Raw genomic sequence first — 11,588 nt, 5'->3', positions numbered from 1 at the left:
CGTGTATGGACTTTATTCGAATAACAGCATTGAAAACGGCACGCTATTGAAATCAGGAACTTCTGATAAGCAGCATTTACCTTTATACGGCACAACACTGTTTGACTGTGAAATAGTGGGATTTACCAAAAAATTTAGTGCAGGTTTTACCGCTTCACCCAAATTTGTATTGGCATAATATAATATTCAAAACAATCAATTCTCCTTGCAAAGTAAAGAATATCTGGAAATGAAAATCGGTTTTGCATTGTATGCACAGCCACTTAATCAAAGATTGGTAGAGATCGAATGTTTGGCAGTTCTGTTTCACTACAAGTAATCATTGGGTGTCCCCTTTAGTTTTACCATATTCGTCTCATCACCAACTACCAGAGTGTTCTCATGGTAGAACTGTACAAGGTCTTGTACGCTCGCGAATGTTTTCTCTCCCTCACTGAACACTCCAGTGGCATAGCGACCGTCCGGTCTTCGTCTTACGTGGAAATTAAAGATGTTCCGACGATGGTAAAGAGTCAAGGAGTAAGGGTTTGCATTTCCGCCCGACTTGCTCCGACGCACAATGAAGTAGCCCTCCTTTAAAACAGGTTTTCTTTGACGTATTTATGTGCCTATTTTATCCACAAAGTGTAGCAATCCCAGGTATACAATAGCAGTTTATATGAAACAAATTTAGCCAATTTTACTGATATTTTCACTAAAGATAAGAGTTACGAGGTGGTTGTTCTGTGCAAAAAATTTGAGAAAAAATTACAGCTTTTCGGCAAACCTTGTCTTCAGCTTTTAATGATGATTCTGCCTCAACGCGTCCGATGTCTTTAAACCACGCCTCGTCTTCCAAACGCTTTGGGCGATTTCCTGCATACATGTTTGCGTAAGTGGGTTATGAAGAAAAGATTTTGTCACACTCCAGGCACGGATAACCTTAAAAAGTCTTTAATTACTCTCGATCAATAATAATCCGAGATGATCACACAGTAATAAAATATAAGCACAAATACCTGCGTAGTTAACCATAGCTACATATTGCGCTTCGGGCTCTTCCAAAGCTGGCCTTGTTGGAAAACTGGTTGAGGGAATAGGTTTGTTCTTATTCTTTATAACATCTGCCAACATCTCTGACTTAATTTCAAATCTGTAAAAGGATTTGGTTTTAAAATCAAACATTTCTGCAGGGAAGTAGTATTTAACAGTAAAATATATCTTGGGTCGGTTCGGCAAAAGAAGGGCAATTGTTTCTCGGCCGCCATGGCGGCAAATCGAGTCCATGCACTTAACTGTTTTTTTATTGGAGGTTTATCTTTTCTAGCAGGGGGAAATCGCGACGAACTGAAATCAGGCCTTTCTGGCTCCTTTGGTCGTTCAGGTTTCGCTTTTGTTCGTGGAGGATTCACTTCCTCCTTCTTTTGATTTTTTTCCGTTAACGCCAATCTCTCCCAGGGTTTGAGGTTTGACTGAGGAGGTGGGCTTTTCTGTTTTGGTGAACCATCAGTTTCCTTTATGGGGCCGAGGTAGTTGGCTGGTACCCAACCCTCCTTCCCATTAAGACTAGCAAACCACCATCCGTTGTCGGACTGCTCTATCACCTAAGAAATATATTTCGCTTCCATATTTTTTGACCCGCTTGATGAACTCTAACAAATGTGATACGTATACCACCAGAGAAAAGTATTTGTATAATTAAGTTTGCTAAAACCAAGGATTTTAAAGTTTTTGTCGCCATCTAGGCATGATTTTAATCAACATCATTTGCAAATCCTTTTACCTCCACCACTTCCCCGGCACTGAAGCTCAGTCCGTCCACTATTTTGTTGTCGAGTTTGAACAATGTGACATATTTTTGTCTCTCTTCCTCCGTAACTTCGTCGAAAGTGTCGAGTCTCCTCAGTGCCTCCTTTCTGGTTTCCGCATTCAGTTTGCGACTTATCGTGTTGCGTTTTGGTGGAAGTTTTCTGTTAACCTGTAGTGTCGCAAACCCAGCCACAGGGTTCGGTAAACCTAAAGGAATAGTTTCTCATGTGGTTGAATCAAGCTTACAATGCCAAAGTCATGCACATATTAACCCTATCTCGCAACACAGGAGGGTTTAACGCAAAACAATTAACTTTTGAACTAAACTAGTGGGCACATCGAAAATATAGCAGTTGATTAAGCCGGGTTTCCCAACTATTGCACTTTGTGTACGCGTCTGTTGAGTCAAAGTTTTCACTATAGTTTCATTTGCGATCGGGTGTTTCCCCCGTCCCCAAACATCAGTTATATAGTAACAATAAAATATGGAATACCGTTTCCAAATCGCGGTGGTGGAGTCGATGCAGACCTTGTTCTATCGGTTTTTGCAAGGTAAGAAGCCGGGGCCCAACCCTCAGAGTTGTTGTTTCTATAAGTCGCAATTTTATTTACTGGATTTATGTTAGTAAAGTTTCGAAACAACTATTTATTTTGCATTGCATACAGAAGAATTATCTTCGCTTTAGTTTCCATGCACCAACGGGGTAGCGAAAGATGTTCGAAGGGTGGTACATGCGCTTATCACGAATACGTTATTAATCACGGCTATAAAGTGTCAATGAAAACCAGGAAGTGGTTTGTTTTGTCTTCGGGACTTGTTCTGCGGAGTGTTTTTATTTTGGTCGCATATATACAAAAAGACGCCGAAAGAAAACGAAATTTTTCGTCTGCTGTTTATCTAACTTGAAAATGTGGAACGTTTCTTGTTCATGTTCGGCCAATCAAAATATATCTGAGAGGAAAACATACAAAAAGCAACAGGAAAGAGTTCAAATTGCTAAACTTGTATTTTAACCTTACTTCACTAGCCACCATCCGTCAAAACTCTTTTGCACAACCTCCAGTAAAGCGCCAGCTGGAAAACTCAGTTCGTCTTGGGAAGTAGCATCGTACGAAACTTTTGCCACGTACATTCCACCTTTTAAGTGAGTTTTTCATTCTTAGCTTGACCTATATTGTATAGCTCTATATGGACCATATTTTGTTTACCTATATCGTTGTCCTCATCATCATCCTCTTGACTGTTGTCATCTTGGCTTCCATCTAGTTTCTCGAGGAAGGCGCCAGGAACAAAACCATTTGCATCGTATAAATTACAAACCAGCCACCATCCTACATGCGAAACAGAAAGTCGATTTGAACTTCTTATCAACTGTATAGCAAGGCAAATATGTCATCAATAAGTGGTGTTGCAGAAATAGCAAATCTCACCTGTTTCGCTTTTATCTACAACTTCAACCACTTCTCCCACGTGCATACTGATCTGGTTTTTTGCTTCGGCTTTGTAATCTGCGATGGCGATGTAAGATTCCGTCTCAATCGGTCCCGTAATGTTCCGAATTTCAGGCTTTTCTGTGTGAACAAAGGTTGGTGATTTAATATAAATACACAGCATGGATGACATCCCAAAATATACGAAATCGCATTTACCGTTTGTTTCCGAATCAGAGTTTCTGCAAAAAATCACAAAAATTAAGGGTAACTCTTTTGCCATGCAGTTCTGACCACCTTACTTTCTTAGCTTTTCGTCGTCGACACTCGACTGAAAGAAGTTGATAATTATGTCGCACTGAGATATGTTGTTGGGAAGCTTTGTGAGATCCTAAATTTAAGCCAGATCGGATGAATAACTTGAATTAAAAAAGGAGTGCATTGGAAATGTTCATTTAACCGTTTTTATATCAATTTTTGTGATAAAAATTATATTATTTTTTAATTAGTTACCTATCAGTAAAAAAAACGCTAATTATCAAAACATGTTTAGTCTACCTGGCAGTATTCACTAATCTTTCCCAATCTCTGCATTGTAACATCTCTTGTATGCGAACGGCGGAAGAAAAGCTTTCCAGGGAGGAACGGCATAACACGTTTTGAGGGGTCCTTCTGACCTCCTTCCACTGGAAACTTATCCAGTAGAGCCATCTGCGTAATAACGGATTGCATCGTCCAAGCATTTTACACGGTACAGAATGCACAACTGTATATAGCTGTAGTGTTACTGTCGTCTTAAACCAAGTTGTACATTTCCATGTCATAAACTATATTTGAATACTGACGTGCATGTCGAAGAAGGAACTGAAGCGCCGAGCAATGCGACACAGGTTTCCATCGCTCCACGACACATTCATAACGTACACCTAAAAATGAATGCATGTCTCCAGCTGCTATTTACTCAATTTTCTTTCCAATCACTCGATATACACATCAGGTAACAAGCACTCATTACTTAAAACACGGCCTCAATGTAACTTTTAACCGCATACGTAATGCTTTGATGGCTTTCTCCTTTTCTCCACATCTATTACGTTGACGCTGAGCAACGTACGTTTGACACTCATTCTTGTAACTTCACTGTTGAATTACAATACCGCTGTTGACAAACCGAAAATGCGAATTAGGACACAAACACACCAGCAGCAATAACGACAGGACATACATACGCAGTATGCAGTTGCTTAGCAGGAAGTTGATTCAATGCATGCTATACCAGGTATGCTCGGTCTTTTGAAGCCCAGTCACGCTTACGTAGTGTTGCGGAAGCTGAACTTAATTCGCCTCCGTGTGCGTCACACAACAATGGCTGGATTACAGTCATAGTGAGGCAAACATGGGTTACGGACAGACTTCAAAGCTTCTATTAGGACAGGCCACACAGTTATTATGGATTTTAATCGAAATGCTGCGCAAAGTGAGAGCAAAAGTCGATTCCAGTTGGCTGTATATGTCAGAGTGCTGTAATTCAGTTTGCAAGGGGAAGTGGTGCACACGCGGAGAGTGAGAAGGAGAGGGAGCGACAGAGAGGAAGTGACGACACGCGCAACCAGTCTTTCTTTCGCATTAAGCCTTCTAAGCCCTGGCCTATGCGGCCGGTAGTGAAGAGTTTTCGAATAGTCTCACCATGTTGTGGCAGCGGATGCAAAAGTTCTGTAGGACGACGATTTCTTTGTTTGTCGTTTGTTGATGTGGGCGAGATTTAAAGCATTAATCATTAACGAGCGTTGTATACCCGCAGTGTTGTCTTTAACCGGATGATTGCTCAGCTAGAGTTAACTTCTTTTGGAGCTTGAGCGTAATTGTAGTAGACTGATCATGCCTGAAACAGAAGAAGAAAAGAAAAAGCGATGGGCTGCAGCGGCGGCAAAGTCTTATATGACGCCACAAATGATGCATGCCCTTTCAATGTCAAAACAACAAAGCCAGGTACTTAACAACAGTATCTTGCTTGGCTATTTCCTGCTATATGCTGATGTCATATGTACAAAATGTAAAACGATGGCTTGTAAACATGTAAACACGAATACTCATAAGCTTTTTGCATATATTTGCATATACTCTTGTCGCCTGATATCGATATCACTGTACAATGCTGGTGCAAATTGAATAAAAGTTTGCTGCATATACTTTTGGTTTAAGCTAAACTTCTATTCGGTTTATGCGTTAGGATTTTTGTTCGGACACGCACATTAGTTCGGAGAAGTTTCCGAAAGTATCCATTGTTACAGACACTATGTATCTCGTTTACTTTTATTGACAACTTTGCAGAAAAAATACAGAGAATCGTTTGACAAGACCAAAGGAAAAGGATTTACTAGTGTGTCCAGCACACCAGAATTGGACAATGCCAAACGAATGAGCTCCCTTGTTAGCAAAACACAATACACAAGCGACTTCGAAAAGAACAAGGCCAAATTCACACCGGTAAAGTATGAATCATGTGTTGTTTTCGGTTCCAAAACCTCGAACACGTTGCAAACCTTGTTAAACTGGAGTATAGCACATCATGCCACATTTATACGGAACTGTGTCCGCTTACTTTTACTTCGTCCCAGAGAATTTTTAAATGTTTGAGCACAACATCAAATGCAAATTGCAGGTAGCAGACACACCCGAAAACCAAAGAGTTATAAAAATGACGCAACAGATCAGTAATAATGCTTACAAAGGCAAGGAATTAGCTTCCATGAGAAGTCGTCGACGAAGGGAAGAAAAAGGTAAACGTTGATGTCATTAAAATGCTTGATAGTTATTTGTTCACTTTACTCATCACTCATTGGATAGTAATTTAACAAAAAAAGATGTCAACATATTCTTAAAGTTACATATTTGTGGTTTTTAAGCTTTAAAGAACGAAACTCAAGCCAAACAACAAAATAAGGCCGAGCCGAACCAAAGCACAATAGATGACGCACATCACGAAACAACAGTGCCAGTGCAGAGTGAGCCGGAAGAACGTGAAATGACGGATACGCAAGAGCAACAATCCTCCTACGCGACCGAGGAGACAATTACAAAGGAGCCCACCCCGGAAGAAAGTTCCTCCCCGCCCAATGAAACTTCTTACTCTGATCCGGAATCTGCAAACGCACAAGAAACATCAGTTGAAGTTGCAGAGAAACCTATGGAAGACAGCCAACCCCAACCAGATGATAGTACCACTGCCGAGGAGAATGAGCAAAACATGGAAGACGAACCACCGACCAGCAACGGTTATCAACAGGAAAGCTACGACCAGACCTCAGGATACTTAGAGGAGGAAAATGTGTACGAAGCTGCTGATGCGGATAACGAGCAAACCAACTACGACAAGCCTGATGGACAAGAGGAAACAGAGGGAATTTATGATGTCCCAGAAAACAACCTAGACGACTTCTATGCCAATTTGGAGTGATGGAAAGCCAAATGTTTTTCTAAGACCATAACACATTGTGTATGATTATAATTATCTTTAAATGGTTGTAAATTTACTTATCTGATGGCATTGCGTAAATACTGTAGCTTCTTGTATTGCATATTTCTACACTGTAAATACAACTGTGCTCTTTATGTGACTTATAAAAGTTGGTTGAAACACAAGTTACAAATTGCACGCAAACTTCAGACCAAAAATATGCATGCATTGTCAACATCAAGTAAAATGTTGCTTTACTGCTGTTGAAGGAAAAAAAAAACGAAAATGTTTATATTTTAGCAATAAAATTGCAGTTGTTAGGGCTGGCTCATTTACGCTGTTCATTATTAAAATAGACATATGTTTAAACATTTTGAAATGTTTAGTTGCCTATTTTCATCTCGGTCGGTTGACGTTAAGGTGTCGCTGCCTGGCAAGAACACAGAAGATTATATTCTTTTACACATTGCAGACAAATTCACTGATGAAATTCCTGTTGCTGCCAGGCATATTGCATTTAAAAATGTACTGATCTTTTGGCATAAACGTACTGTATGTTTCGACGTTTCGTCTGCCATGCGGCGAGAATTCATCAGGTATAACGCAACAAGTAAATCACACTGAAACACGCAGGGGCACGAAAGAAAAAGAAAAAGGGTCAACGTAGACACCGCTTGTCAACTCACGTGCTAGAGGCAGACGCACCAAACATTGCAGAAGACACAACAATTGCAACACATTATTGTAAACTGCCGGAAAGAAAACACTTTGTTCTTTGTCATTGACGCAACCACTATTTTTGTGGATGTGCAGTGACTCAAGAAATAGCCGCTTGGCGTGGTCCAGCTCCATTTCCAGGACTTGAGCTCTATTGAAGTCAACTTCATGTCGCAATGTCACCGCATGCTTGGCCAACGCAGTCTTGCTGGCATCTTTCGATGCGACATCACGGCGATGCTCTTTCAGTCGCGTCTTGAAGGCCCTCCCGGTTTCGCCGATGTATACACCACTGCAATCCTTGCATGGTATCGAATAGACCACCCCCTTTGGTTCGGAAGCCACCGTAGCAATGGGTCGTGAAATTAGATTGCCAAGCGTTGTATGAGGCTTCGTGTAAACTTTTATGCTGTAATCCGACATCAATCTTCGCAATGTTTCGGTAAGGCCAGGGACATAGGGAATTACAACTGTTCCGCTAGTGGGCGTTTCATGCTTCTGGATTAATGCCGTTCTCGCGCTTAACATCCAGACAGGATATTGGTTTGTACGCAGCGCATTGTTTTTTCGTTAAAACGTCGTAAAAATACAGTACGTTTATACCAGAAGACCAGTACATTTTTAAATTCACTAATGAGTCCCAACGTAACAATGGAGTTTAGGAATTTTGCCGCTAAACTTAAGTGTCATGTTTTGAAATGTTTTTAAAAGTTGCAAAAGAAAAATGCTCACAATATACAGATAGCGAATCTTCAATATTTTGCAGAGCTGTAGGCTGAATTGTCTTTACGATATTTTAAAATCTACTTTAAAAAATGCCGATAGCAAGTGTAAATTGCCGCAAAAAACGTGCAACCTTTTTTACATTTAAGGAAACATTTATTTCAGTCGAGCCGATAGCGCTATTGGATCCCAAACAGTTGTTTTGGCCATTGTGCGCTCCACGTGGTTCGTCTGTGTTGATTAGTACCTAGTTTGATACCCAACATATCGACGATTGACCGAAAGGTACCACAAAGTGGAAATCTGTGTGCCTGCTAGTCTACCAGCTAGCACATGGCCACTTCAACAGCTGCACTGATGAGAGCTTACAGGTCGAAACAGTGTGTGTACACACCCTGTCTGCAGCTCTCATTTATTTCACGTGCATACAAGACACTTCAAGGTATAATGTTCTCCACAGATTCTTGTGCAATGTAATTCAGCAACAGCTGATTTTTCATTAAATTTACACCCAGGCCATAATGAGTGCCATCAAAACTATGTACATTTTTAGAAAACTGACGAAAATCGAACACAGGAATTTTATGCTTGCCACAATAAGTTTTAATTCTTTTGGAAAAGTGGGCAAGGGTGTCATCATTTTGAGTTTTGATAAAGGAATAGGGCTTTAAAAGTCCCGGGAGCAAAGGTAGCAAAAATATAAAGCGCGGCCAACGAGCTTCATTCGGAATCTTTGAGTTCTTATAGAAGTCGTTTCTTATTTGAACAGCTGGATCCAAGTATTCATCAACAACCATTTTGTGATTAAGTTGCATGTGCAAGCCAACACCGACCAAGAGAAGTGTACCTAAACATAAGGCAGGTTTATTTAGAGTTAAAAATAAAATCGTGTCATATTGGTGTAACGTGCTTTCTGACATATTTGCTTTGTGTAGTTTAGACTCTCGCGGTTTGCTATAGCCAATTGATATTTGTGTACCGCAGCATTGTTCACCAATAAGTAATAAAGTAATGTCAAACCTTTCTTTCCACTTAAACTTTTCACAATGTCTTGAAATTGTTTTCTTTGATCCAGACTGTAGTAAACGTGGGAATTTGTAGTAAAATTTGGCCCTTTCCCGCCGCACAGTTTCTCATTGAACAGTACATCGCTCAAAGAGCTTACAATTTTGCGGCATTCGTCCCAGAAAAAAAACCTTACGTCCACACAGTTCTCCTTTTGCCTTTCTGTCATCTCCTTGCCCCACGCCCCCCGCACCGTATCGCCAGTGAGCAACATCATAAAAGCGGCAAACATATTTCGCATGAGTGAATCCCCGACGAAACGTATGTCGTCATACTGTGATTGTTCAATGATGTCACACGCTTCAGCTGGTCCGTATTGGCGCCACTTGCATCGTTGATCAATGGGATGCCATTTGGATAGTTCGGCATGAAGGTATTGCCGCATGTCGACGCAACTAAATGAAAATATTGGGTGAGGTCTACTGAGGTTGGGTTCATTAAACTAAATAGTTAGTTAAAAGAGCTTTCAAATAGTTGGTTAATAATGATTTAGTACACACCCTTTGCATTGGCATGCTTCCTTTATTGGTTTGAAGCAGTTGCCATTTTGCTTGTTGTTGCAACATGGTTTGGAACCGTCTTTGTCGCACCAACTTCCAACTGCAGGCCACTTGCTGCCTGGCATTTTATCTTGCAAACTATTCAGAAATAAAAGAACTATTTTGATCAAATATTTAGGTTTATCCGTGAATACATATAACCAAACTAGAACCACATTTTCTAGTGATAACCAACATTTGTTCATGTAAAGGAATCACTGCAAGCAAGCTGCCATCAAATGAGGTTGGTTATATTTGATAAGTGGATTAAAATTTAGTCGATTAGAAATTGGCAGACGTTGTTACTTGAGTTAAATTTGATTACTCAAATTTAAAAATAATAAAAATCAGTTTGTCTGTTGGTTTGCACTTAAAAGTTCTGTCACATTCACATCAATTTAACTTATATCACACTGACACACGTTTTCATAAACCGAGAGATTTATTAAGCAAAACCTGTTTGCGACATAATATATTTCTCACTTTGAGTATCCGCACTTTCCATCTTTTCGCCACAAATTTTTCAGAATACCCTTTATCCCCCAGTATTCTCTGTAAGTCTCATCCAGAGAGGAAATGTTTTTCCCATGTAATTTCTGCCACTTCCCCACAGTAAGGTTTTGTAAGATATTTTCGCATACTTCTGGTTTTCTATAAGTAACAGGTCTTGTGTCCGTAAATGTCGAATCTTCAATTGGCATTTTTTTAGGTAACACGACGAAATATTGTTTATGAATTCCTTCATAACTAGTTGATGAAATGATGACTTGACAAACCATACACACGACTAGCATGAGCACAAAAATAGCTACTGCCTGATTCACTGGACTTTCCTTTCTCATCTCGTACCTTGTTCATAAACCGAGGCAGAAAAATCAATGTTGAGCTGATTTCTAGGCAACTTTATGGGAAGCTTTACCTTAGTCAGCCTGGTGGACAAAACAGATTCGTTCAATTTGGTTGAACATTAACGAAATAAGGGGTGGAAGTGTGTCGAAACGTTTAACCATTTTTATCCGATGATAGCAACTTTGCATAAAATTAAAAGTATATCCACAATAAAAAAATCAATGAAACTAGCAGAAGTTTCGAATTGAGTCAGCTGATTTATTAGTAAAAAATCGATTTCGCCTGAACTGGCATCCTCAGTTTCTGCAAATTTGAATTTGCAAATAAACACAGAAAGCTATGCGGTAAATAAATCCAAGAATAAAATAAATTAAAATAAAATATAATACATAATAAAATGTATAATAAAACTACTAAAGTTAAAAAGCAAGAAACCCTGTACTGCTGCCTTCCCTATATGCACTACACTGTAATGGAACAGAGGCGCAAAGATAAGCCGAATGACGTGACACGTAACGCAACGCTACACCACCTGCAGCACGAACGTACGCCGTAAACACAACACATGAGAACGTAGAAAGGGCGATGATAAAAACCAATGAACAGGAATAAAAATATTTTTAAAATTTTTCGGTTCTACGACAACTAATTAAAGTAGGAAATTGCAATGAAAGTCGCGGCGACCAACAATCTAAAACCATTTTTGTTGTGACGTCATGCGTAATTTTCATAATTGTTTGCGACAAAGTAAAACCAATGGAAAATAAGTTTTTTTTCGTATCCATCCAGTTGTTAACACAAATACGCTACCACAGTACAGGAATCTTCAAATAGAACTGCACGCGTCAGTTTTCCAATCGTGGAACAGCGCTGATAGTGTTGTAAAAATCACCGAATGACAACAGTAGTGTGGCGCTATTGTGTTTCTTCCCACTTTTGGCGCGCAAAAGAGAAAAAAGTTCTTCAACAATTTTCAAGGGAATAGCTCAGAGGGACGAATAGTTTGTTGTTGATATGAA

General features: G+C 39.8%; 3 protein-coding genes across 4 annotated transcripts; 1 reads left to right on the top strand and 2 right to left on the bottom strand.

Annotated features, from left to right (window-relative positions):
- Positions 1-13: 13 nt before the first annotated feature.
- On the bottom strand, positions 14-4,475 carry LOC145906072 (SH3 and PX domain-containing protein 2B-like). Of its 2 annotated transcripts, XM_082993463.1 has the most exons (15): positions 4,449-4,475; positions 4,272-4,378; positions 4,065-4,145; positions 3,778-3,930; positions 3,522-3,610; positions 3,439-3,461; positions 3,220-3,360; positions 2,998-3,120; positions 2,809-2,926; positions 2,283-2,377; positions 1,763-1,995; positions 1,276-1,583; positions 999-1,132; positions 767-855; positions 14-573 (listed from the first exon to the last, which is right to left on the bottom strand). In XM_082993463.1, the coding sequence occupies exons 2-15, from the start codon at positions 4,344-4,346 to the stop codon at positions 310-312; spliced, it is 1,926 nt and encodes a 641-aa protein (XP_082849589.1). In that variant the 5' UTR covers positions 4,347-4,378; positions 4,449-4,475; the 3' UTR covers positions 14-309. The 2 variants fall into 2 exon arrangements, with proteins under 2 accessions (XP_082849589.1, XP_082849582.1); XM_082993456.1 differs by having other exon boundaries at positions 4,272-4,461.
- Positions 4,476-4,986: 511 nt separating this feature from the next.
- LOC145908669 (uncharacterized) lies at positions 4,987-6,831 on the top strand. The gene is made up of 4 exons (XM_082995993.1): positions 4,987-5,208; positions 5,551-5,706; positions 5,882-5,999; positions 6,126-6,831. Exons 1-4 carry the CDS (start codon positions 5,098-5,100, stop codon positions 6,674-6,676), a joined length of 936 nt encoding a protein of 311 aa, XP_082852119.1. The 5' UTR covers positions 4,987-5,097; the 3' UTR covers positions 6,677-6,831.
- Positions 6,832-8,553: 1,722 nt separating this feature from the next.
- Positions 8,554-10,421, bottom strand: LOC145889179 (uncharacterized). The gene is made up of 4 exons (XM_082980079.1): positions 10,204-10,421; positions 9,682-9,819; positions 9,137-9,576; positions 8,554-8,963 (listed from the first exon to the last, which is right to left on the bottom strand). Exons 1-4 carry the CDS (start codon positions 10,419-10,421, stop codon positions 8,554-8,556), a joined length of 1,206 nt encoding a protein of 401 aa, XP_082836205.1.
- Between the last annotated feature and the right edge of the window lie 1,167 nt (positions 10,422-11,588).

This window comes from Ascidia mentula, chromosome 1 (genome assembly GCF_947561715.1).
Source record: "Ascidia mentula chromosome 1, kaAscMent1.1, whole genome shotgun sequence".
NCBI classification, from domain to species: Eukaryota; Metazoa; Chordata; class Ascidiacea; order Phlebobranchia; family Ascidiidae; genus Ascidia; species Ascidia mentula.
The sequence above is the reverse complement of the archived record's forward strand: the minus strand, read 5'-3'. Positions and strand labels throughout refer to the sequence as shown.

Coding starts and splice junctions, on each gene's coding strand:
- LOC145906072 (XM_082993463.1), bottom strand. CDS start 4,346: ATGAGTGTCAAACGTACGTTGCTCAGCGTCAACGTAATAGATGTGGAG. Junction 3,931..4,064: donor GTTCCTTCTTCGACATGCAC/GTCAGTATTCAA, acceptor GTTATTACGCAG/ATGGCTCTACTGGATAAGTT. Junction 3,462..3,521: donor GACGACGAAAAGCTAAGAAA/GTAAGGTGGTCA, acceptor GATTTTTTGCAG/AAACTCTGATTCGGAAACAA.
- LOC145908669 (XM_082995993.1), top strand. CDS start 5,098: ATGCCTGAAACAGAAGAAGAAAAGAAAAAGCGATGGGCTGCAGCGGCG. Junction 5,209..5,550: donor TGTCAAAACAACAAAGCCAG/GTACTTAACAAC, acceptor ACAACTTTGCAG/AAAAAATACAGAGAATCGTT. Junction 5,707..5,881: donor ACAAGGCCAAATTCACACCG/GTAAAGTATGAA, acceptor TGCAAATTGCAG/GTAGCAGACACACCCGAAAA.
- LOC145889179 (XM_082980079.1), bottom strand. CDS start 10,421: ATGCCAATTGAAGATTCGACATTTACGGACACAAGACCTGTTACTTAT. Junction 9,820..10,203: donor GGAAAGTGCGGATACTCAAA/GTGAGAAATATA, acceptor ATTTCTGAATAG/TTTGCAAGATAAAATGCCAG. Junction 9,577..9,681: donor GAAGCATGCCAATGCAAAGG/GTGTGTACTAAA, acceptor ATTTTCATTTAG/TTGCGTCGACATGCGGCAAT.